General features: G+C 41.0%; 1 protein-coding gene across 1 annotated transcript in view; it reads right to left on the bottom strand.

Annotated features, from left to right (window-relative positions):
* FRMD4B (FERM domain containing 4B) overlaps nt 1–27,391 on the bottom strand; it is a gene marked incomplete at both ends in the record, with an annotated part of 179,538 nt that overhangs the window by 90,570 nt on the left and 61,577 nt on the right. Inside the window, 2 exons of the mRNA XM_079712814.1 lie at nt 6,228–6,312; nt 19,763–19,855. Coding sequence (XP_079568940.1) covers nt 6,228–6,312; nt 19,763–19,855 — 178 coding nt within the window. The remainder of the gene's footprint in view (nt 1–6,227; nt 6,313–19,762; nt 19,856–27,391) is intronic.

The raw sequence follows: 27,391 nt of genomic DNA, 5'->3' as shown, positions 1-27,391 counted from the left end.
CTAAGATGGAGTAACAGGGGCTGGATTTACCCTGTTTCCTGAAAAAAAGTAAAAAAACTAGACAATAAATATGAAACAACAGTTTTCAAAACACGGAACATCAGGCAGCAATGGACAGTGAACCTTGAATGCAGTAAACCCTGACTGTTCCTACTTGCTGCCATGAGACGGTTTCCAGGCTGTGAAGGGGAAACCCAGACGGAGCAAGGTGGACTTTTGGAGTTGTGCAGCTGAAGCTGAGAAAATGGGGAAACTGAAATGGATGGAATTTGTAGAACAGAGTGCTAGAGAAAAGAGAGCTGCACCAAGAGAGACTCTTGAAGCTATACAGTGGGTCTTCTTTGAGTATTTAGCTGAGTACTGATCACTGCATGCGTGGAAGGAGACTACCCAAGGCTGGGGAAAGAACTAGCCAAAAGGATGAAAGGGAAGGGTGCCTGGTCTTCACACAGGGCTGAAAATGGTGCCTGTTCCCAGCAGTCAGACTGAAAAAACTCGTAATTCATGGGGCATTGAGTAGAGTACTGAGGAAGGTCTTGCCTCAGTCATGGGCAATAATTGGCTCTAGAATGAGTACTGCTCTGGTCCAGCCTAACAAATCATAAAAGTGAGACCTTGAAAAATCAAACTGCATCCAAGTAACTAAACTGTATCCCCAAACAAATGTCAAGAATATTTAAGGAATATGAAAATACGTGGCACCCCAAAAGATACAATTAAAAATGTCCAGCATCCAATAAAAAATTATCAGGCATGCAAATAGGTAGGAAAACATGACCCATAATGAGGAGAAAAATCAATCAATCAGAACCACCCAAACTGACACAAATATTAGAATAAGCAGATGAAGGGACTTCTTGGCTGTCCAGCGGTTAGGACTCCGCGCTCTCACTGCCAGGGCCCAGGTCCAATTCCTGGTCAGGGAACTAAGATCCTGCAAGCCGCACAGTGCGGCCAAAAAAATAAAAGAGAGTAAGCAGATGAAGACATTAAAACACTTATTATAACTGTAGCCCATATGTTTAAAAAGTTAAGTAGCCACAGGCAAGATTTTAAAAAGACCCAAATCTCAAACTTCTAAAGATAAAAACTTCAGTATACAGGGTGGGATAAATGGCAGAATAAATTCTAAGAGAAAAGATGAATAAAATTGAAGATACTGCAATAGAAATTATCAAAATAAAACACAAAAAGAAAGAAAGAAAAGAACATCACTTAGCTGTGGGATAACTTTAGGTGGCCTAGTATATGCGCAATTGGAGTTTGCAAAGGAGGCATGGATGGGGACAGAAAAAAATAGTTGAAGAAATTATGGCTGAAATATTCCCAAATTTGATAAAAACTATAAACCCACAAGTCCAAGATGCTCAATAAACACCAATCACAAGAACCATGAAGGAGAAAGCTATATCAAATTGTTCAAAGCAGTGATAAAGAGAAAATTTTAAAAGCAGACAGAGATGATCAAATGTTTACACAAAAACAATAACAATGTCATGTGCATCTATAACACATCTAAAAATAAAACATATGACACTGACAGCATAAAGGCTGAGAATGAAGAAATAGAAATATACTATTATGAGGTTCTTGTACTACATGTGAAATCGTACAAGATCACTTGAAGGTAGACTTGATAAGTTAAAGATGTATACTATAAACCCTAAAGCAATCACAGAAAAAATAAAACAAAGAGTTACAGCTAGTAATCCAACAAAGGAGATAAAATGAAATCATAAAATACTCAATAAATCCGAGAGAAGGCAGAAAAAAGGAACATAGAACAGATGGGACAAATAGAAAACAAAGAGCAAGACAGACAAACTTAACCATGTCAATAATCACATTAAATGTAAATAATGTAAACAACCAGTTAAAAGACCAAGATGGATAAATGGATAAATAAAATGGGTAAAAATATCAAGATGCAATTATATGTTGTCTGTAAGAAATTCACTTTAAATACACAGATACAAACAGTTTACAATTAAAAGGATGGAAAAAGACTTACCATGTTAACACTGATCAAAAGAAATGTGAAGTGGTTATATTAATATCAAAGCAGATTTCAGAATAAAGAATATTACCAGGATAAAGAGGATCATTCTATAAAGATAGTCAAGAGTATCGATATAGCATTCCTAAACGTTTATACCCTAATAACAAAACTTCAAAATACATGAAACAAAAACTGATAGAACTTACAAAGAGAAATAGAAAAATCCACAATCATAGCTAGAGATTTCAGTACCTCTCTGTCAATAACTGATACAGGAAGTAGACACACAATCAGCAAGAGTAGTAGACTTAAACAATACTATCAAATTGACTTGGTTAACATTTATAGAATGTCCACCCAACGATAGCAGAATACACATTCTTCCCAAGTGCACATGGACCACTTACCAAGACGAAGCATATTCTGGGCAATAAATAAGTCACATTAAATTTAAAAGAATTTAATTTACACAAAGTGTGTTTTCTGACCACTGTGAGATTTAATTAGAGGTAAATAAAAGATCCCTAAAAGTCCTCAAATTTCTGGAAACCAAACTATACTCTTCTAAATAACAATGAGCCAATGAAGATATATCAAAAAGGAAATTTAAAAATATTTACAAATGAATGAAAATGAAAACACAACATATCAGTATTTGTGGAATACAAAATCAGTACTTAGAAAATGTTACAGTACTAAATGCATATATTACAAAAGAAACATCTTTAATCAGTGATCTCAGCTTTCATCTTAAGAGACTGGTATATGAAGAGCAAATTAAACCCAAAGGAAGAAGAAAGGCAATAATAATGATAAAATATAAACTAATAAAGATCATAGCAGAAATCAATGATGTAGAAAAAAAATTTTTTTTCAGTGAGAAAATCATTGAAACCAAAAGCTGATTCTTTGAGAGGCTCGATACAGATAAACTTCTGGCCAGAATGATAAGAAATAAAAAAGAGAGAAGACACTATTTATTAATATCAGGATCGAGAGAGGCAATACCACTATAGACTGCACATATTAAAAGGATAATAAGAAAATATGAACTATGGCTATAAATTGGACAACTAATAAAAAGGCACACAGATTGAAAAGGAAGAAGTAAAGCTATCTTTATTAGCAGATGATCTATAAAGTAAACCTGATGAAATCTACAAAAAAGTTACCAAAAGTTATAAATGAGTTTAGCAGGATTCAATATCAATTCGATTTCTATATACTGAAAATGAACATTCAGAAATTGAAATAAAAAGATACCATTTACAATTGTATCAAATAATATGTAAGACATAGGGACAGGTCTAACAAAAGACCTATATACTGAAAACTAAAGATGATCTAAATAAATGGATATATATATATCTTGTTCATGGGTCTGATGACTCAATGTTGTTAAACTGTCAATTCTTCCCACCTTGGTCTATGAATTCATGCAATCCTAATAAAAGTATCAGTAGGGTTGTTTGTTTGTTTTGGGTAGAAATTGACAAGCTGATTCTAAAATTTATATGGAAATGCAAAAAACTTAGAATAAATAAGACAACTTTTAAAAAGAACAAAGTTAAGCTTTGTTCTGATTTCAATACACAATTCAAAGCTGCAGTAATCAAAACAGTATATTATTGCCATAAAGGCTGACAAATAGGTCAATGGAACGGAATAGAGTCCAAAAGTAAACCCACACATATATGGACAACTAATTTTTCTTAAAGGTGCAAAGGCAATGTAATAGAGAAATGACAGCCTTTTCAACAAATGGCACTGGCGCCACTGAATATCCATATGCAAAAAAAAAAAAAAAGAAAAAAAGAACTTCAATCTGAACTTTGTGTCATATATAAAAATTAATTCAAAATGGATAATAGACCTAATGCAATACCTAAAATTCTAAAACTTTTGGAAGAAAACACAGGAGAAAATCTTTGTGACCCTGGGTTAGGCAAAGTTTACTGAGATACAATATTGCAATCCATAAAGGAACAAATTGATAAAATAGACTTCAACAAAATAAAAGCCTTTTAGTCTTTGAAAGACATGAAGAGAATGAACAGCAAGCCACAGACTGGGAGAAAATATTTGTAATCCATATAACCAATAAAGTACTTATATCCAGAATATATATACTCTGAAAACTCATGAGAAGAAAACAGCAACCCAAAGAAATTGGGCAAAAGATTCAAACATAAAAAAGATATAATGATGGTAAAATAAGCACGTAAGAGACACTCAAACATCATATGTCATCAGGGAAATGGAAATTAAAACAGCAATGAGATGCTACTACACTCCTATTAGAATGGCTAAAATGGAAAAGATGTTGACGCCATGTGTTGACAAAGATATGAAGGAACTAGAAATCTCATAAACTGCTGGTGGGAATTTAAAATAGAACAACCACTTTGGAAAAGAGTTTGGCAGAACCTTAAAAAGTTAAATCTATCTACCATATGACCTAGCCATTCTACTCCCAGGTATTTGCCCAAGAAGAAAAGAAAATATATGTGTATACAATGACTTGTACATGGATGTTTATAGCAGTTTTATTTGTAATAGTCCCCAAACTTGCATAATCTAAATGTTCATCAGCAGGTAAATGGATCATTTCGAAATATGTGCACATATCAAATCATCATACTGTACACCTTAAACTTACACAATATTATATGTCAATTATATCCCAGTAAAACTGGGAGAAAAAGAAAAAAAAAACGCACAGGTGAATGCATAAACAATGTAAGGTATAGGGACTTCCCTGTGGTTCGGTGGGTAAGACTCCGTGCTGCCACTGCAGGGGGCACGGGTTCAATCCCTGGTCGCGGAACTAAGATCCCGCGATCCTGCATGCCATGCAGTGCGGCCAAAAAAACAAAAACAAAACAATGTAAGGTATAGCCATACAGTGGAATATTACTTAGCAATAAAAAGCAAAGTGCTATTGATACATGCAGCAACATGGATGAATCTCAAAACAATTATGCTCACTGAAAAAAGACAAAAAGATTATCTACTGTATGACTCCACTTACATAAAACTCTAGAAAATATAATCTACTGTGAGAAAAAGCAGATCTGTAGTTGCTGGCTATATTCACTATCTTGATTGTAGTGATCATTTCAAGGGTATTACTTCTAATAAGATGTAGAAAATTACGTAGTCAATTACATCTCAATAAAGCTATTAAAAAACAACAACAAAAAAAACTCTGCTCCTTGCTGAGTCTTACACTAATTAAAGCTGCATGTGTGCAGTGGGCCACCCTTACCGCTTTGGGGGCTGAGGGAGGAGTACCAAGGCAGGTGTCCTAACCCACAGTCTGCCCCCTTGTCCTTCCAGGCCAGGCATCATCCAGCTGTCTCTGGCCACCCCTCAGATTTAGGGTGATATATATGGGCAGAAGGGGTTCCCACCGGCCCTGGAAGCAGGCGTGGGATCTGAGATCCTCAACACTGAGAACATAACCTTGAAGGGAGGAGCTGGGCTCCAACTGAGCCTGTCTTGGCCCACAGACTCCCTGCCGTTGCGCAGGGTATGGTTTGAGGAGGCCAGACTAGAGGCCTTTAAAGCAACGCTTATCTGCAAGGAGCTATGATAAAAATGGAGAGTGTCTACAACTTCGACAGCAATCTGACGGACATGGCTGCAACATCCAGGCATGGGATAATTTTTCTAGCAATTCGTGTGTATTGAATTTTACAAAAGCTGTGTATCCTCCATGGACTGGATGGAAACAACAAAGCAAAAAACAGGTCCCTTGCCCACGGGTAACTGAGACTCTGCCTTAAAACACATGGCTTTGAGCAGAAGCCCCTAAAGAAGACTGGTTTTGAATTACGATAGATGTAGGCCGTATTCTGTTAAAAAAGATTTCTGGCCTGACTTTTGTGAGGCTTCGATCACAGTCTGCATGATCCATCTTTGCGTCCTTCTGGGTCATTCCGTGTGGAGTATGAGCTGCACTTAAGGCCGTGGTAATTCTGTGTGAGCACAATGCCTCTGTATATGGCTGTCTTCCCAACTCAGAATTTGAGAAGAACTGCCTTTTTTTATTTCTTTCTTTCTTTTTTTTTTTGGTTTATTTGTTTGGTGGGGAAGGATATGTCAAGGAAAAAGATTATGCCCTTTTTTTCTCCATTTGAACATGAAAACAAAGGCTCTGCCATTGCTCCCTCCTTCTCCAGTCCCTCTGGAGTCTGCCAATGACCATAACAAATGGGGCCCTTACCTTGTGCACACAGGCCTTTGCGTTCAGGAAAAACAGCTCCACGGTGGTTTTATCCTTCAGGAATGATATGCTCTCGATGTAAAACCTGAAAAACAGTACAGAAGTTGGTTCCTTCAGATTCCTTCCCTTCTCTCTGCATGATTTCATTTCCTCATGTAGTTTCTCGCAGAGAATTTTCAGAAACTAGGGGATGGTTGTGCTTTATTTCCCTCTTAAAAGCTATCTGCAACACGTATGTACAGCTGTGTGTACGTATGAATCTATGTGGATATACGTGGACATGCAGATAACATCTTCTACAGAAGGCTTTTGTGTGTTGGAAGGTGAATTAAAGAAAAATCCAACATGGTCACCAACTGCAAAGCCAACTTTACTCTTGGTTGCCCATTCTTCGACACACATCCTGGGAGCTCAGAATACCTGAGACAGCTTCGAAACAAAGCCCAGTTGAGCTCTGAGGGCTGAAAACAGAAGTCTGCTGAGTAAGCACTACTAAATGATCGAACCTGGAGGCCTGTGGCTCTGTCGTTTTCAGACTCAGGGTGGGTGTGAGAGCCCCACGTTTACCTCGCCCCCATCCACCAGGAGAGTTTCAATCGCACCCTCTCTCCTTTCCTCTCATCCTTCCAGGCTCCAGGCTTTCCCTCTGGCTGGAAGCTGAGCTCTCGTACTACTTAATATTGGTCTTTCTCATGCAAATCAGGGCATTCTGGGCCTCGCTCCCTGCACTGCCTTTTCTGGGCCTTTGCTCCTTCAGTCTAAGAGGCCAGGTCCCTCTTTTAGGAGAGAGCTGACTACCAAGAGGTGGGGAGGGGAGGAGAGTCTTGTGTTTTCCTCATGCCGTCCTGTGGAAGCTGGCTGGTGAAGGCAGGCGCTCTGGCATGGGTGAGTGCGCCAGCTGAGGCCTAGAAGGTTTTCTCTACTGTTGGAGCCCCACTGATGAATAATGCATGAAGAGACATAATACCCGAAGAGAGCTCACAGCTAGGGTCCTGGAAGAGAACGTGCTCTCAACTTGGTGAGAGGCAAGATAAACCCGGACTGAAGTGGCACGGGGTGGGGGTAGTCTTGTCCTTAGCTCTGCAAAATCCTGACAGGCCTTGGGCATTTGCCTTTTTTATTTTTTCCTCCCTTTCCACAATAAGGAAACGTTTGAGAAATAAATCCAGCAGCTTAAAAAGGCCGTGAAAGAGTTTACCACTGAGACGGTCAAATCATTTGAAAAATTCCACCCTTAATGCTGAATCATCAAGGGAAGTTCCAGAAAGAGAATAAATCCTTTATATTTTCACTTACAAGGGTTTATCTCACCTATAAGTGAGCTTAACGAAGATTTATGAGTGTTAGGTGTGTGAGAAGGGAAAGTTAAGGATTAAGGCAGGAGGGGGAGATGAAGAGTTGGAGGGAAAAGCAGGCTTGGGAATCTGAAACATAGAATATGGAGTCCCAGCTCCACCATTTATTAGCTGTGTAGCCTTGGGCAAGATCGTTAGCATCTCTGTGTCTTTTCTAAAATGGGTGTTATGACTGCACTTACCTCACAGGGTTTTGGAAGGAGTAAATGAGATAATAGAAAAGGATGTAAAACAATAAAAACTAACAGTTGTTCATAAAAATCCATTTTCTGGAATTTAATGCTATGTGGCCTGGGAGTTGTGGCTTAAGCTTTGAGTCTAAGATTCTTTGTCTATAAAGTGGGGATGACGATGGCCCTAGGAGGACCGTTATGAAGTGCCCACTACAGTGCCTGGCACGTGGTAGGAATTCAAGAAATCCTAACCAGTGTGGCTTGGCAAACATTGCATTATGTTTAAAAAAAAAAAAAGCTGAAGGACACAATGGGATTTGAACTATATCTGAAGCCTAGGGAAAAAAATAGGATTCTATAGGATAGAAAGAAATCCAGGTGGAGAAAATACAATAGGTAAATAGCATCTCTGTGGTAATGTGATAAACATTCATAATTTGGCTTTCACCAAGAGTTAGTTATAATCTGAGTATTCTCCCATCAATTTCGGTCTCCTGGCCATGGCCAGACAGACCAAGGACAGTCACCTGAGTCAAAGGCAACCAGTCTGTAAGCTGGTGAGCATCCTATGAGGTGGGCTGGGAAGAAGAGAGATCAGCCCATCAGAGTCTCCTTGTACGGGGTAAGGAACGGACAAACCCATCAGGTACGGTCTCTTAGAGAGACTGAGAGATGAGAGAGACAGGTCAAGAGCTAAACAGTGGAGGTAGAGAAAGGCACCAAGAGTAGCGAGTCCCTGCGACGGTGGATTCAAGGCCTGCTGCTGCCACAGGACTGAGATGACCTGTGCAACTAAGTTTCCTGAAGGACCTTCTGTTTCAACTAGGTGGTGATGGTTTTGCCCTGCTTCCTTTGCTTTTACAAGTATTTTTATCTCTGTCAACTGAGATAAGATGGGCAGGTTTTCGGTGGGCAGCCTGAAAGTGCAGCAGCAGGATCACAGCTAATGTTTCTTGAGCTCTTACTTATGTGCCGGGTCGCATGCTGAGTGCTTTCCATGCGTTGTTTCATTTAATTCTCACAACAGCCCTGGGAAGGAGATACCTATCTTTATTCCCATTGTATAGATGCAGAAACTGAATTTAGAGATCCGCCTACATGCACAGGCAGGAGGAGGTCTTGATCTGTGTCCCTTTGACTCCTGTAGACAACGCTTTTCAGTGGAACCTCCCCCTGGTTGCCTCTCTTGTTCACTCAACCAGCATTTATAAGGAAAGCTAAGCCCTAAATAATTGTGTGCAGAAACAAGTAAAATAGAAGTACATTTGTTCTCTATTGTTTCAAAAGTCAGGGCTTCCCTGGTGGCGCAGTGGTTGAGAGTCCGCCTGCCGATGCAGGGGACACGGGTTCGTGCCCCGGTCCGGGAAGATCCCACGTGCCGCAGAGCGGCTGGGCCCGTGAGCCATGGCCGCTGAGCCTGCGTGTCCAGAGCCTGTGCTCCGCAACGGGAGAGGCCACAACAGTGAGAGGCCCGCGTACTGCAAAAAAAAAAAAAAAGTCAGAACCGGGGCTTCCCTGGTGGCGCAGTGGTTAAGAATCCGCCTGCCAATGCAGGGGACACAGGTTCAAGTCCTGGTCTGGGAAGATTCCACATGTCGCAGAGCAACTAAGCCCGTGTGCCACAACTACTGAGCCTGCGCTCTAGAGCCCACGAGCTACAGCTACTGAGCCCACACGCCTAGAGCCCGTGCTCCGCAACAAGAGAAGCCACTGCAATGAGAAGCCTGCACACCGCAACGAAGAGTAGCCCCCACTCGCCGCAACGAGAGAAAGCCCGCACACAGCAATGAAGCCCTAACACAGGGAAAAATAAATAAATAAATAAATAAATAATTAAAGAAAAAAAAAAAGTCAGAACCAGATCAGTGGACCAAAAAAATACAAAGCGATAGATTTTGGATCAACCTATGAAACACCTTTTAAAAAGTTAAAATAGTCTTGGAAGGGTCTTCCTGCCTTATAAGAGTCCCAGGTCAGATTAAGAGAACTCAGGGTCTGTTATCTATGCCAAGATTCGGTGATTCTTTCACTTTTACTTATTTCAATATATATCTCTAATAGAGAGGCATCGTATTAAAAGCATAACTTCAATGAATTTTCACACTAGCAAAGTTCATAATTCCTTAATATTTAAGATTCTGATCTTCATTCACATTTTGCCACTGCCTTCAAAACTTTTTTTTTTTTAATCCTGTGCTTGTGTTATTAAATAAATAAATCTGCAATGGTCTTTAGCAGGAGTCACATATGCAAAAGCCTTAAGGATCACCAGCTGGATGTAAAACAGCTGAGCACATTCCTTTTACTCAGCTGGAACTCCTTCTCCAAGGTATGAGCATGTGACCCAAGCTAGACCAGTCAGATTCTTTCACCCTGGAATAGAAATATGATTACAATGACCTATCGATCAAAGATTGCTGGAGCCTATTGTTCTGCCAGTGGTATCCGGATGAAATTGTCCATTGGTTTCTGCTCCCTAGATCCCTGCAGAGCCTGGATTCCTATATTTCCTGAGGCTTTGTTAGTCCAGTTTTCCTTCAATTCTGTTAGCCACAATTGGTTTCTTTTGCTGGAAACCAAAGAATCCAAATTACTGGATACTAGAGGGCTTCCCACATGCTAGGGACAATACAAAGGGCTCTACACGCATCCTTTCATTTAACTTCAGTACAACCAGATGCCAGAGGTAGCAAGTTATGAACCTATCTTACAGATAAGAAAACTGAGAAATAGACATGTAAAGTCAACTTCCCCAAGCCATACAGGTAGAAAGTGGTGGAGCCGTGATTCAAACTAAGGCCTTCCAGACTTCAAAGTTCATATTTCAAACCAGTATGATAGGATGCTTTCCTACAATAACAATCACAATGAAGTATAAAAGGTACACAATGCCATGGGGCCCAAGGGAGGCATGCCATTAAATCAGCTTATGAATCAAGAGGGAGAAGGCTGCCAAACTGAAATCCAGAGGACTAAGTGTCACAGGACACGGTGTACCCTCAGACAATTGAGCCGAGTCTTAAAGAATGCATGAGTTCACCAGGTAACGAAGGTTGGAAGGGCATTCCAGGGAGAGGGTATATTAGCCAGACCTCTTGCTAGTCTTCAAGAATTTAAAAAACCATATGCAGGGAGTTGGGTGGCTTAGCACCAAATCAGCCTCTGGCTTGTCCAATTCTGCACAGTTACCTTTGTACTAGAAATTGGGTTCCTGTTGTTTCTGAAGCTCAGGTCCCTGACTATATCCTAGTTCCAGTAAACAGGTCCCTATCTTGTTTCCCGCTACTTTCTGGCGATCCGCCCTGTTGCCTTCTAACTTTCTGCCTAGGCATCCGATTACCTGCTCTCTGAATCCACGATCCCATCTCTCCCTCAAGGGAGCCACTGTAATGACTTTATATTTACAGAGGGTATGAACAGTACGTATGTATGGTCCTCCGGGAGAATGGCTCCCCAGGAGCACCGATCAACACGTACCATGAACTGAAAACAAAATCTAGGGCTTCTTAATGAAATGAAACGGACTATCCCAGACATAAAATAAAGACCTTTTGTTTCAGCCCTTTTTCTGGCAAAAGGATATTGTTTCCCTTCTGCGTGCTTACTGTGAGTGATTTCACTAAGATTTTGTGAAGTCAAAGCCCACGGTTCAATTTTCAGCCTCTAAACAAACCCAGGCTTTTGGGCTAGGCGTATGTTTTGGAGACAGACCTCAAGCAGTTTAACAAGTGTAATTTCTTGAGAATTTGCCTTCTTGAGAAGAGGTTTTGTCTCTGCTTTTCGTGTTCCTCCCATTAGCATTTCCCCCCCTTTCTTGATGGGACAGGTGTTCACCTAACCGATCATCGGTGATAACAGAACATCAACCTCAACGATATGACATAACTGGCTTGGAGGAAGGGCAGGCCTGTCAGCGAGATGACAATACACGTGTGTTGAAAAGCAGAAGACTCTGGCTGTTTGGGATGGGCTGTCCTTTAATGGTCACTGCCATGTAGTGGCCCATGTTTTCCTCCTATGGCATTTATTCATCATGGTCAAAAGTCAACACCACAGGGAATTCCCTGGTGGCCAGTGGTTAGGACTCTGAACTTTCACTGCCACAGCCTGAGTTCAATCCCTGGTGAGGGAACTAAGATCCGTGAGCTGCATGGTGTGGCCAAAAAAAGGAAAAAAAAAAGTCAACACCACAGAGTTGGGGAGATAACTAGGTCAAGTCCAGCCCTAACACTGATCCAGCTGCTCGGCTTCTCCGTGCTTCCCTTTCCCTACTTGCCTCCACACCAGAGACATGAGAGATATTTTCAACTTAGCTTAGTGGGTGGCATGTATTTCAGCAGTCAATGAGCGGTGGTGATTATTACTATGTTATTATTATCTGCCTACCAGGGGGACTATAACAAAAGGTGCACACTTAGCTGGGAACCTCTTTAAAACTTCAGCTGTAACAACAAGAATGGAAATTCCAGTTACCTTTCCTAAGCTCTTTCTCTCAAGGAAGCAACATGCTACAAAGGTGTCCATTTTGACAGAATGGGAAACCACTCTGAAACGAATATTCTTCTGACCACTTTATCTCCCCAACTGAGCATATTTTCTTTGTTTTCCAGAATCTTTGCTATGTCTGAACGATAGCATCAAAGAAGGCGAATTGGGCAAGAATGACTCAATTATTTCACATTCTGAACAATGCTGACTTGGTGACTGGCGTCCCGTAAGGGCTGCATTCAAACACCTCGTTCCAGGTTTCGTTCAGTTATTGTGGGTAATTTTAGGCACTCACTGCAGCCACCTGCCTAAGTAGATTTCTTTCAGGTCCTAATCCACGCCCTGAGCAGAGAGATCTGTATTTATTGCTTGTAATGACCCTGCAACCTCATGGTCCTGCTTTATAATGCGCGAAGACAGCGGTATAATTTTTTTTTTTGCGGTACGTGGACCACTCACTGTTGTGGCCTCTCCCGCTGCAGGGCACAGGCTCTGGACGCGCAGGCTCAGCAGCCATGGCTCACGGGCCCAGCCACTCCGCGGCATGTGGGATCTTCCCGGACCGGGGCACGAACCCGTGTCCTCTGCATCGGCAGGCGGACTCTCAACCACTGTGCCACCAGGGAAGCCCGACAGCGGTATAATTTAAGTGTATTTCATTTTCTCCAAACGACCATGCACCACTTCTGAGAGTCCCATATGTTCCCGTTCCTCTCTGGGAGGGGTGCATTCTTGGAGGACTCCCCAAGGGAAGAATTATTTGCTTCTACAATGTGCTCCCCTGCCAGGAAAACTCTGCCTCACTTCCGAATTTCCAGGCGTCCCAAGGAGAACTAGGGAGGGCCCTGCAGGTGTGAGCCTGTGGAAACCTGCCCTGTCGCTCCTCTCCCACACTGTGACTCTTTCTGAGTTCTCCAGGGAACAGCTGGAGGCCCAGGAGGATAAGGGCCTTGCTGTGACCTGTCTGAACGGGGAGAGAGTCTTCTGCCCCAGGCCACGTGAAGTGTTAGGGTCCCGTGGTGAATTCCAAGTGCTTGCTTCAAACTGCAAAATAGCCAGCTCCCATCCACCATGAGCAAAGTAGGGACAGATGCTGTGAGAAGGAGACAGGAAGAGGCAGGAGAGGTTAAGTTTTCAGGGAGGGGATGGCTGGGACTAGCAAATGATGGAGACAAATAATGAAATCTTCCACCCAGTAAAGTGAGTGGGTCAGACCCAAGCCAGACAGTCTCCAAACTTCCATATACAGTAGCCGTATATCACATTAAGGAATTTTTTACCCATTGAACATGTGGTTGAGGCAGCCTCTGTTAATTATATCATAAAAATAGTTAACATTTATTGAGGGTCTTCGTTACATGTTAACATGCATAATCCTCCAACAACCCTGTGTATTACCACAAGCTCCTATTCCATTTTCTAGGTGAGGAAAGAGGCCCACAGAGGGTGCCAAAGGCCACACAGGTAATACACAGGAGAGTTAGGGTTAGAACCCAAGAGCAATGCTAAAGCATTGGTTCTTAAGGGATGGAGTGAAGTGCATCTGGCCATGTTGAAGACATTTTTTTGATTGTCCTGACTTGGAGAGTGTTCCTGGCATCTCATGGGTAGAGGCCAGGGGTGCTGCAAACATCCTACAGAACAGCATGGCTCCCTTCAGTGAAGAATTCCTTGCCCCAGAATTCCCTGGCAGTCCAGTGGTTAGGACACTGCGCTTCCACTGCAGGGGACACGGGTTCAATCCCTGGTCAGGGAACTAAGATTCCGCATGCTACACAGTGTGGCCAAAAAAAAAAAAAAAAAGAATTACTTGGCCCCAAATGTCAATAGTACTGCTACTGAGAAACCGTGCAATAAAGGCCAAGCATTGAACTTCTGTACCCTACATCCTTTTCACCCATCATACTACTAATGCTTTCCTTCTGCCCTTTTGATGTCACCCTGAGGACAGATTACAGAAAAGACTGAGCAGATTCCCATAAACACTGTCTGATATGTGATTGGGGAGCACACAGAAATATAATTCTGTAAGAAACTGGAATCGGGGGCTTCCCTGGTGGCACAGTGTTTAAGAATCTGCCTGCCAATGCAGAGGACACGGGTTCGAGCCCTGGTCCAGGAAGATCCCACATGCCGTGGAGCAACTAAGCCCACGAGCCACAATTACTGAGCCTGTGGTCTAGAGCCTGCGAGCCACAACTACTGAGACTGCATGCTACAACTACTGAAGCCCGCGTGCCTAGAGCCCGTGCTCCACAACAAGAGAAGCCACCACAATGAGAAGCCCGCGCACCGCAACGAAGAGTAGCCCCCGCTCACTGCAACTAGAGAAAGCCCGTGTGCAGCAACGAAGACCCAACACAGCCAAAAAATAATAATAATAAATAAATAAAATAAAATAAATTAGAAACTGGAATCGGGATTGAGTTTTGAAGGATTCTGTGTCTTTCTGGAACTCTCATATGAATCAGGATGGTGACTCCTCAAAGACGAAGGCCCCTTACCAACTGCCTGGAAGTTCAAGAATGGGTTAGGCCAGGAGGTCATGGTCAATATTAAGGCAACTAACAGACTTTATCCCCAGGTTCTGGGATATTGTTCAGATGGAAGTGTGGTGATGTGCAAAGAGCTCTGGCTCACTCACACATCTGCCTCAGATACCTCTGCTGGGCCTAAAGTAGGAGAAACCCATTATTTCTCGGTGCTTTTTAATCACATTCCTCTGGGAAGAGGTGAACTTTCCTGTCCTCTCCTTATTGTAAATTACCTACTCTTTGATAGCTGTAAAATAACTCACGGCTACCCAGTCACAAACATTTTACCTTTTCTTCATTTATCACTCTTCACACTTGCATTTTTAAAAAATTGCTTAATACGTTCATTGTAGGAAAAAAAAATATAGACAAGCAAAAGTCATTCCCACAATCATTCTACTCAGAGATAAATTACTGTTAACATTTTACACTTTTTTCCTACTCATATCTTTTCCTTAAGTGCCATCCTGTGGTCTGCTTCTTTCCCCTAGAATATACTGGGAACTTCTTTCTATATCAATAAATCTATTTCTTCACCAGAATCTTTACCTGTTAGGCTGTATTTCATATATTTGTCTTTCTTTAAAAAAATCAGGTGGAATGATGTGGACCCACGAGTTGTAGTCATAATGCTTCCTTGAGTTAAAGGCCGAACGCTCCAGAACCAGGCCAAGGGGTGCTTAAAAGACTGAAAAAAGTCTTTCAAAGGCTCTGTGTTTGCAGCAACTTTGACAGAAAGTTAGTAGTCTTTCCCCACATCTCCTACTAGGACCCTCCACACACGACAAATTCTCACCCCCAAGCATCACAGACAGACAATACTTAGGGTACCTCTGAGTGGCCACTTACAGTCTTAGCGCGTAGCAAAGGAGATCTGGAAATAGGAAGAAGAGAGGGGAAGAGGAGAGGGAGGACCAGAAAGAAAAAAAAGCGAGAGGTAGTCCGATGAATAAGGGGGGTAAAAGACCCAAGATCCTGGTGTTTTGTGGAGCTGGGTGGTACCAGCCAGAGCCACCTCGGCTTGCCCCACCCCCACCCCGCCCCCGAGGGGATGGGAGCTTTTCCAATGAGGTCACACGCAGTTCCCCCGCCACCCCCTGAGAATTAAATGCCTGTTTGCTCACTATCAAGCTTTTCAAATGCTTACATCTGGGCTGCATTACCAAAGAGGCCCATGTGTTTGTGGATGATAATTTACAGCAGCAGATAACAACCCTGGGGCTGGAGGAGTCCCCCAGCAGCCTGGGGGCGTTTGGACTCACAGGGAAACAGAGGATGGGTTAAATGAATTACGGTGCATAAATAAATTATGGGGCGTCTATACACATATGTGTTACGCACATAGTTAGCACATATCATTGAGACTTTATAACTAAAGCAAAGACAAAGGTTTAATCCTGAAGCTCATAAAGAGAGAACCAAGTGCATTCACCTTAAATGTTTTCTTCCTTCCATGCAGAAGCGGCATGTGTTTCTGAGCTGCTCCCTGCATCCTGGGGGATATGAACTGGGAAAAAAGTCTTTCCCTGCAAATCTGTAGGACCCCAGTGTTTAGCTCAGGAATCAATGAGACAATACAGGTCAAATATCTAACCCAGTGCCTGCCACAGGGTTAATGCTACATTTCAATAGAGAGGAAACTTCTGGAGAGCAAAACTGTATGGTATTTTTCTTTTTCATAAACGCTACAATTTAAAAAATGACATTTTCTTATATTTGCATAATACTCTGCCAAGTTATTTTGTGTCCCTTGATCCCTTTTTAATTCACAACCAACTTGCCCAAGATCCCATTTACCGTCTCCAGCGCACGGTATCAGAATCTGGGCCAGGAATGCAGAGGTTTTGGGGGTTGGAGGGGTGACTGTTTAAAAATTTTCCTACAGTGATTCAGATATGCAATCCCTCTCCTTCTGGGGGAGCTCTGAAATGCAATGTCCCTTTTCATCTGATGTCTTTTATTACAGCGATCAATTGTTCCCTGTAAAAATGCCATCACTTCCTGAAACCATCTTCATTGTTGGCATTTGGATATTTTAATATTTATTTATTTAGGCCTTGCCTCGCGGCTTGCGAGATCTTAGTTTGCCAACCAGGGATTGAACCCCGGGCCCCGGCAGTGAAAGCACTGAGTCCTAACCACTGGGCCACCAGGGAATTCCCCTACATTTGGATATTTTTAATTGTTAGCAATGAAAATAACTGTGATGCATATCCATATCATGCATTACTTCTGTGGGGAATCCTTTCTCCTTGTGTGCTAACTACTCAGCACGTACACACCTCGGTGTCCACGAGTGAGCGAGTCCGAGTTCCAGGGCATGCAGCAGTACTTGCTGATGGGAAAGGCAATGACCCCGATACCAAAAGAGACCATGTGTCTTTCTAGAGGCTTCTATGGTGACCCCGTGTCCAAGTACAATCAAATGCTCTTTGGTTCTAGTCTTCAATGACTCAGAAGTGTTGTCACTCCAGGCAACTTGGGGGTGGTGGGGTGGTGGTGGTGATGTCTGCTATGATATAAGTATCAGCGGCAGTCCTGTTTTCTTAAAAGAGGAGGCTGGAGACCCTCTGAGAGGCCACTGACGTCACTGCGGTGGCTACAGTCCTATTTGTGAGACCTCCAAAGAACTGCAATCTACTCACTGACCTCTGTCAGTTCACTTAATTCCTTGGTGTGTGCTTTTGCTCTATCATTTCCTTAATTAAACTGGAGTAACAACAAGTCCTTAATTGGAATAATAACAAAGATTATTAAGACCTCAGGGTACTGTTGGGAAGAAGAATTAAGTGAATAATTAAAAACTTGATAAGGGCTTTTAAACATGCAAGTAGTTCAGGGAAAGTAAAGCTAAGTGATTAGGGGACACTTGTGAGATAAGTGCTGAAACTCACAAACAGGCAGCAGGCAACTCCGGAATCCCAGGAACTCGCTTTGGAATGACAGGGCCGCCTTATGAGTGACTGTACAGAAGGGAAGACACAGCTTTCTCTTGGCATTTTGAGACCAAAAATAGACCAGATAGTAGTGGTCAAAGAACTAGAACACAAACCTGGTGACTAAATAAATAGCACTGAGTAGTTAGGCTACAGAAGCACTACACATGTGCCCAAATATGAAAGTGTAAGGATGTTAACTGCAAGCTACATCTTAATAAAGTCACTAAACGCTTAATAGCAGCCTGGATAGCTAAATTATGGAAGCGCAAAGAAATAAAGTGATTTTTATATACCCAAGGAAAGACCTCCAGGTTAAAAAAAAAAAGTAAGTCACCAAACAACTTATTAGCCTTATTTTTCTCTAAGAAGGGGAGTGAACTGGGATAAGGTGAGGGAGTGTCCTGATGGAGAGTAATTCTTCCTTTTCACTCTATACTTTCATAAAGTTTGAAATGTTTACAACGATAATATACTTCTTTGTGAAAAAAGATTGATTTATGTTGAGCCATTTTCCCTACATAATACGAGATAAAAGCTTCTCTATTCTCTGACCCCTGTTTAATTACTAATATACATTTTTTGCTATTGCTGCTGGTCTGTGTTTGTCTTTTTCTCCATTTCCATGGACACAAGCACTCATATCACACTCTTTCCAGGAAACTCCTATGTTTTTCTGTAGGATTTCTGTGTACTTTTCCATACATGCTACGCTCCTGGACAAATCACCATTATGCTACCTCCTTCCTGGGTTTTAAAAATGTGACTTCTGGTGGTAAGAAAAAAATTCTAAACAAGATTTCAGAGCAAAAAGCAAAAAACAAATTGGGGGCTGTCAACGCTTTATTTACGTCATAAGGAGCAGCCTCCATCCACAATCACCATCAATTCATGTTAAAAAGAGACTTAAAAAGAAAAGGACAATCAGGACATCTTATCACACTTTTGGATTACAAGGAGCATAAAGAAGTTAAAAAAAAAAAAAAGCATGTCAGGTAAACATACTATAACCAAACCCCACCCCGCCCCAAAGAAAGACAAAAAGCCTCCACCATCATGTCATAAAACAAAGTAAAGTTCAACATCCAAAAAATAACATAAGCTCAGAATTTAGGGTCCATTCTTTAGGTGAATCCAGCTTTACGAAAACATATTTAGATTTATGGGAAATCTCCTACCTTAGCTTATTTTATCATATTTGGCTTCAGACCAGGAAGACAAAATTTATCATGAAAATATATCAAATTCAGGATAGTGGGGAGAGGGGCTAGTACATAGGAAGGGACTTCCAGCAAAATTGGTGACTTTTAATTTCATAAGCTAGGTAAGGAACATGGGCGTTACTCTTTATAACATTTTATTATCTTAGAGTGTGAATAATTAATGTGAAAAAATATTTCCATCATCGGCTGGCTTTAAGAAATCACTGATTTAGTTGAATATATCCATTGCAGGAGGAAATAACTGAGGCCAATATGTATGGTTAAGTGACTTGCCCAAGCAGAGCTCAGAGAACAAATCAAGTATTCCTTCCCAGCAGTCTCTTCAGGAAAGCAGAATTCAGATTTCTGTACGGTTAATTCTTTCCATGAGCATCTGTTTGCATTTTATTGTCTATTCCAATTAAGGTGTGAAATCGTATAAAATTCAATAATTTCCATAGTCTCTAGAAAACATTCCTACATCAAATATAATAGTAGGTGTTTGCTATATTTCAAATTATAAAAATCTAGAAGTATGTTGAGTCAGAAACAGGTTTATGTATTAAAATATATTACTTACGTTTTTCACCTTTAAATGGATTCAAGGGGCTGTGAGAACTAAAGGAAGGTGATTCTATACTTCATCTTCAAAGGAAACAGTTCTACACAGTATCTGTGTTAACTTGTTCCCCAGACTAAGACAGCAAAGAATCTCTTTCACATAATAATTTTTTGAACTGTCCCTTCTTTTTTTAAATTCTCTGACTCTGATCACCAGGAATTTTTTTTTCTAAAAAAAAAAAAAAAGAGGCAGGTGGTGATGGTAGATGTGTCTCTGGTTACATACCTCACAGAAAAGTGCAAAACGGTTGGGCCTGGTTTCTTGGGCAAATCGTGGTCAAGAACTCGGTGGTCTAACTGTAGCCAGTTCTGCTGACCTCTGTAAGAGTAAAACAAAACAAAACAAAACAAGAAAGATTAAACAGAAACCCAGAGAAAGGTTTAATAAACACTGTGTTGGCAGAGCTGTGCGGTAACAGTTATTCTCACACATTAATGGTTGGAGTATAACCTGTTACAACCAGTGATGAGGCCAATTTGGCAATTTCTATCAAAATTACAAAAGCACCTGCCTCTGAACCAGCACTGTCATTTCTGGGAGTTAATAAGGATAAACCTGCACATGTGGAAAATAGCCTATGTATAAAGCCACTCACTGTAGCATTGTTTGTAGCAGCAAAAAGGCTCACAACAACCTAAAAATCAAACAGGGTATTGTTTAAAAAAACAAATTTAAACAGCAATGAAATACTATGCAGCCATACCAAAGATCAAGGGTATCTTTACAAACTTATTGTGAACGATTTTCAAAATACGGTGTTAAATGAAAAAGCAAGACGCATAACAGGGAGTATAATATATTGCCATTTTTAAGTTAAAAAATAGCTAGACATATGTGCATTTATATGTATAAAAATATCTCAAAGAGGATACATCATGAAATGAACAAGAAACTGAAAACGCTGGCTGCCTTTGGAGATAAAAAACTAGGTGATACTAAACATATTAATCCTTAAATTCTTATTAAATATAAAATCTGAAATATTTTAGATAGTCAAGAAGGGAAACTTTTCTTTTAATGAAAACACACAGACACAGATAACAATACTACAGCTTTTATAAAAATATGGGGTTGACACACTACTATGTATGGAACAGATAATAAGAACCTACTGAATAGCACAGGGAACTCTATTCAATACTCTGTAATGACCCATATGGGAATAGAATCTAAAAAAGAGTGGATATATGTATATGTATAACTGACTCACTTTGTTATACAGCAGAAACTAAAACAACATGGTAAATCAACTAGACTCCAATAAAAAAATTAATTAAAAGATAAAAATAAAAATATGGGGTCAAATACCTTCTGGGGGCTGTTTTTGGATATATATTATGGAATTCCTAACATTTAAGCACGGATTTGTTGATTCATTCAAGGGCTTCACTAAATTCATGGGTATAAACATTCTCCTGAAATTGTGACCTGAGGGACAGAAGAATTGAGACACTGTGGCTGGGGATTGTTTATGTGACTTTTCCAAGATGGTCCCACTAGTTGATCCATTTTAGATTGTAAATTCCCAGAAGGCAGAGACTCCACTTGCTTGCTTATACAAAACTTAAGAACATGCTGATAGCAGCGGGATGTCAAATTACACCAAAACTTATTATGGTTCAGAAGACATTTTCCAACCTATTTTGGTCTTTGAGTACATAATTTTTTAAAAAATCAGAAAACTCTAAGCTGCATTTATTATAAGTAGATAGGAAACGTGAGTAATAATAATAATAATAGCAGCTAATCTTTATTGAGCAACTACTTAGTGACAACCAAGCTGGTACTTTTTTTATATATTAATACTATATTTTACAATAAGTCTGCAAAGAAAAGTGGCAGAGCTGGGATTTGAACCCAAGACTTTGGATACAGGAGAAAATGAGATTAGAGGGTTGAATCAGCTTTTTTTTTTTAATTTTTGTTTTATTGTAGTAAGAACTCTTACCATGAGATTTATCCTCTTAATAAGTTTTTTTTTAACATCTTTATTGGAATATAATTGCTTTACAATGGTGTCTTAGTTTCTGCTTTATAACAAAGTGAATCAGTTTCTGCTTTATAACAAAGTGAATCAGCTATACATATACATATATCCCCATATCTCTTCCCTCTTGCATGTCCCTCCCACTCTCCCTATCCAACCCCTCCAAAAAGAACCAGCTGTTAGTTTTATTGATATTTGCTATTGTTTCCTTGATTTCTTTCCTTCTGCTAACCTTGGGGTATTTTTGTTCTTCTTTCTCTAATTGCTTTAGGTGTGAGGTGAGGTTGTTTATTTGAGATGTTTCTTGTTTCTTAAGGTAGGACTGTATTGCTATAAACTTCCCTCTTAGAACTGCTTTTGCTGCAGCACATAGATTTTGGGTGATCATTTTTTCATAGTCATTTGTTCCTAGGTATTTTTTGATTTCCCTCTTTGATTTCTTCAGTGATCTCTTGGTTATTAAGTAGTGTATTTTTAGCCTCCATGTGTTTGTATTTTTTACAGATTTTTTTTCCTGTAATTGATATCTAGTCTCATAGCGTTGTGGTCAGAAAACTACTTGATACCATTTCAATTTTCTTAGATTTACCAAGGCTTGATTTGTGACCCCAGATATGATCTATCCTGGAGAATGTTCCATGAACACTTGAGAAGAAAGTGTATTCTGTTGTTTTTGGATGGAATGTCCTATAAATATCAATTAAGTCCATCTTGTTTAATGTATCATTTAAAGCTTGTGTTTCCTTATTTATTTTCATTTTGGATGATCTGTCCATTAGTGAAAGTGGGGTGTTAAAGTCCCCTACTATGATTGTGTTACTGTCGATTTCCCCTTTTATGGCTGTTAGCATTTGCCTTATGTATCGAGGTGCTCCTATGTTGGGCGCATAAATATTTACAATTGTTGTATCTTCTTCTCGGATTGATCCCTTGATCATTATGTAGTGTCCTTCTTTGTCTCTTGTAATAGTCTTTGTTTTAAAGTCTATTTTGTCTGATACGAGAATTGCTACTCCAGCTTTCTTTTGATTTCCATTTGCATGGAATATCATTTTCCATCCCATCACTTTCTGTCTGTATACGTCCCTAGGTCTGAAGTGGGTCTATTGTAGACAGCATATATACAGGTCTTGTTTTTGTATCCATTCAGCCAGTCTATGTCTTTTGGTTGGAGCATTTAATCCATTTACATTTAAGGTAATTGTCGATATGTATATTCCTACTGCCATTTTCTTAATTGTTTTGGGTTTGTTATTGTAGGTATTTTCCTTCTCTGTGTTTCCTGCCTAGAGGAGTTCCTTTAGCATTTGTTGTAAAGCTGGTTTGGTGATGCTGAATTCTCTTAGCTTTTGCTTGTCTGTAAAGGTTTTAATTTCTCTGTCGAATCTGAATGAGATCCTTGCTGGGTAGAGTAATCTTAGTTGTAGGTTTTTCCCTTTCATCACTTTAAATATGTCCTGCCATTCCCTTCTGGCTTTCAGAGTTTCTGCTGAAAGATCAGGTGTTGACCTTATGGGGATTCCCTTGTATGCTATTTGTTGTTTTTCCCTTGTTGCTTTTTAATTTTTTCTTTGTATTTAATTTTTGATAGTTTGATTAATATGTGTCTTGGCATGTTTCTCCTTGGATTTATCCTGCATGGGACTCTCTTCGCTTCCTGAACTTGATTAACTATTTCCTTTCCCATATTAGGGAAGTTTTCAACTATAATCTCTTCAAATACTTTCTCAATCCCTTTCTTTTCCTCTTCTTCTTCTGGGACCCCTGTAATTCGAATGTTGGTGTGTTTAATGTTGTCCCAGATGTCTCTGAGACTGTCCTCAATTCTTGTCATTCTTTTTTCTTTATTCTGCTCTGCAGTAGTTATTTCCACTATTTTATCTTCCAGGTCACTTATCCGTTCTTCTACCTCAGTTATTCTGCTATTCATTCCTTCTAGAGAATTTTTAATTTCATTTATTGTGTTGCTCATCATTGCTTGTTTGCTCTTTAGTTCTTCTAGGTCCTTGTTAAACGTTTCTTGTATTTTCTCCATTCTATTTCCAAGATTTTGGATCATCTTTACTATCATTATTCTGAATTCTTTTTCAGGTAGACTGCCTATTTCCTTTTCATTTGCTTGGTCTGGTGGGTTTTTACCTTGCTCCTTCATCTGCTGTTTCTCTGTCTTCTCATTTTACTTAATTTGCTGTGTTTGGGGTCTCCTTTTAGCAGGCTGCAGGTTCGTAGTTCCCGTTGTTTTTGGTGTCTGTCCCCAGTGGCTAAGGTTGGTTCAGTGGGTTGTGTCAGCTTCCTGTTGGAGGGGACTGGTACCTGTGTTCTGGTGGATGAGGCTCAATCTTGTCTTTCTGGTGGGCAAGTCCACGTCTGGTGGTGTGTTTTGGGGCGTCTGTGGCCTTATTATGATTTTAGGCAGCCTCTCTGCTAATGGATAAGGTTGTGTTCCTGTCTTGCTAGTTGTTTGGCATAGGGCGTCCAGCAGTGTAGCTTGCTGGTCGTTGAGTGAAGCTGGGTGCTGGTGTTGAGATGGAGATCTCTGGGAGATTTTCGCCGTTTGATATTATGTGGAGCCAAGAGGTCTCTGGTGGACCAGTGTCCTGAACTCGGCTGTCCCACCTCAGAGGCACAGCCCTGACTCCTGGCTAGAGCACCAAGAGCCTTTCATCCACATGGCTCAGAATAAAAGGGAGAAAAAAATGAAAAGAAAAGAGAAGGAAGGAAGGAAGGAAGGAAGGAAGGAAGAAGATAAAATAAAGTTATTAAAATAAAAAATAATTATTAAGAAAAAAATTTTTAAAGTAATAAAATAAAAAAACAGACAGACAGAAGCCTAGGACAAATGGTAAAAGCAAAGCTATAGAGACAAAATCACACACAGAAGCATTCACATACACATTCACAAAAAGAGAAAAAGGGAAAAAATATATATATATCGTTGCTCCCAAAGTCCACCTCCTCAATTTGGGATGATTCGTTGTCTATTCAGGTATTCCACAGATGCAGGGTACATCAAGTTGATTGTGGAGATTTAATCCGCTGCTCCTGAGGCTGCTGGGAGACATTTCCCTTTCTCTTCTTCGTTCGCACAGCTCCCGGGGTTCATCTTTGGGTTTGGACCCGCCTCTGCGTGTAGGTCACCTGAGGGCGTCTGTTCTTCGCTCAGACAAGACGGGGTTAAAGGAGCCGCTGATTCGGGGTCTCTGGCTCACTCAGGCCAGGGGGAGGGAGGGGTACGGAATGCGGGGCGAGCCTGCGGCAGCAGAGGCCGGCGTGACATTGCACCAGCCTGAGGCGCCGGTCGTTCTCCCGGTGAAGTTGTCCCTGGATACCGGGACCCTGGCAGTGGTGGGCTGCACAGGCTTCCAGGAGGGGAGGTGTGGATAGTGACCTGTGCTCGCACACAGGCCTCTTAGTGGCGGCAGCAGAGGCCTTAGTGTCTCATGCCCGTCTCTGGGGTCCGCGCTGATAGCCGCGGCTCGCGCCCGTCTCTGGAGCTCCTTTAAGCGGCGCTCTTAATCCTGTCTCCTCGCGCACCAGGAAACAAAGAGGCAAGAAAAAGTCTCTTGCCTCTTCGGCAGCTCCAGACTTTTTCCCGGACTCCCTCCCGGCTACCTGTTGCGCACTAACCCCTTCAGGCTGTGTTCACGCCGCCAACCCCAGTCCTCTCCCTGGTATCCGACCTCCGAAGCCCGAGCCTCGGCTCCCAGCTCCGCCCGCCCCGGCGGGCGAGCAGACAAGCCTGTCGGGCTGGTGAGTGCCGGTCGGCACCGATCCTCTGTGCGGGAATCTCTCTGCTTTGCCCTCCGTACCCCTGTTGCTGCGCTCTCCTCCGCGACGCCGAAGCTCCCCCCTCGACCACCCGTAGTCTCCGCCCGCGAAGGGGCTTCTAGTGTGTGGAAACCTTTCCTCCTTCACGGCTCCCTCCCACTGGTGCAGGTCTCGTCCCTATCCTTTTGTCTCTGCTTTTTCTTTTTTCTTTTTCCCTACCCAGGTACGTGGGGGAGTTTCTTGCCTTTTGGGAGGTCTGAGGTCTTCTGCCAGCATTCCGTAGGTGTTCTGTAGGAGGTGTTCCACATGTAGATGGATTTCTGATGTATTTGTGGGGAGGAAGGTGACCTCCACCTGTTACTCTTCCGCCATCTTGAAGCTCCTCCCCTATTCCTGTTTTATTTTTTATTTTGTCACTTACTAGTTTTAACATAGGAAAAAAGTGTGTCTTTATTTCTGTAATTATTAGATGAGACTTCCAATAACTGTCTCTTGCTTTTCCTGGAGGAATATTATCAAGATAAGTTGATATAAGTGACATAAGGAAAGGTTCATAGAATTACTGCTTTTGTGGGTAAAAAATATATAAGGATAGGGGACTGGAAGTTAAAAGATTCTTACATTGTATTTGATCAAGTTTAGGATGGCACTGATTTGAAGACATACCCCAATTTCACAGATGCTCAAATGTATGTCTGAAATACATAAAGTATTGTATAGTGTTCAAAAGTTTTCTTAGAGAAAATGAGACTAATTTTGAATTGTCTTTTTTGCTTTTACTTAGGAAGATGTGGCATCATTTAAGAAGCATAATGTATATTTACATGAACTTGTGTGAAATGATGTCCAAGAATGCATCAAGTTGTATAATAACATATAGAGCATAAATCAATTATATTAACCACAGAAGACACTCAAATACGATTATATATTGATGAAAATTCTTAGATACACTTCTGGAGAGATACAGAGCAAATTGCTACAATCAAAAGACAGCAGCCTCAACTATGATATTAAGTGTTTTTATAAGAAGATATTCATGTAAAAGTAATACAAAAATAAGTTTTTAGAAAAGAAAAATTAGAACTTAGATTTTAAAAAATCTACCCATAATTTCACCAACAGGATGAAGTTAGAAGAACAAAAAGTGAAAATTACCCTTAACTCTATCATTGAGATATATTCCAGGTTAACATGCTGTTTTCTAGCCTTTGAGAGTAAAATGAGATCAAAAAGCACTTATTCCTTATAACCTACTTTTCTCAAGTTTTTCCATCAGCAAATGGGACAGACCTAATCAATACCTCAAAAAGACAGTTGAATTTACACATTCACCTCTATCAGCTGTGTTAGCCCACTATGAAGCAAGCGTCCTTTTTGGCTAGAATTGTATCAGTCAAAGGTCGATCGTCTCAGGCCCACCGGATGGAACGGTGATCAAAAATCCCAATTGTGTTGTGAAACCTATTTGTTATTTCTTAATAAACAAAGCTCATCCAGCAAATCCTTTCAAAACAAGGAAAGGAAAAAAATGTCAAGTGGGTTGAAGGGGATGGGAACCATTATGGGGCACAAAGTGCTGCCTTAGGAGGGTCGTGACTGCCCTCTAGGGGTAAAGACTCGCCCTGCACACAGAACACCAGAAGGCATTAACCGGCGTGAGCTTAGGAATCTATCCCCTCCCTCTAATAGGACCACGAATTTGTTTTTGTTGGTCACCATCACTACTTTTATCATGTTATTGTGTGATTCCATTTTTCCATTCCTCTTCTTGGCCCGTGGAGTAGGCTACAGACAGTGGCTAGTTTCATTGACAAAATGTCCCCTCCGCTTTGCCTTACTCTATTTGAAGTTCACCAAAGGCAAAGAGCTGATGTGGCATCTAGGCTGGAAAATGCAATTCAGACAGCATCCTGGGAGGGATCTGACTAAGTGGTTTTATGGGGGCGGGGGAAGGGGAGTGCCGAAAGAAAATACTTTCCAAAAATATTTACCAGACAAGAAAAAGCCTGTGACCAGACTAAGCCTGTGACCAAGACATTCCAAGGAGACACCCTTTGACAGAAGCAATTTTCCAGACCTGTTCCCCAGAAAGGTGG

Source organism: Hyperoodon ampullatus (genome assembly GCF_949752795.1).
Source record: "Hyperoodon ampullatus genome assembly, chromosome: 10".
Classification (NCBI taxonomy): Eukaryota; Metazoa; Chordata; class Mammalia; order Artiodactyla; family Ziphiidae; genus Hyperoodon; species Hyperoodon ampullatus.
This window is presented reverse-complemented; position numbering and strand designations above follow the sequence as displayed.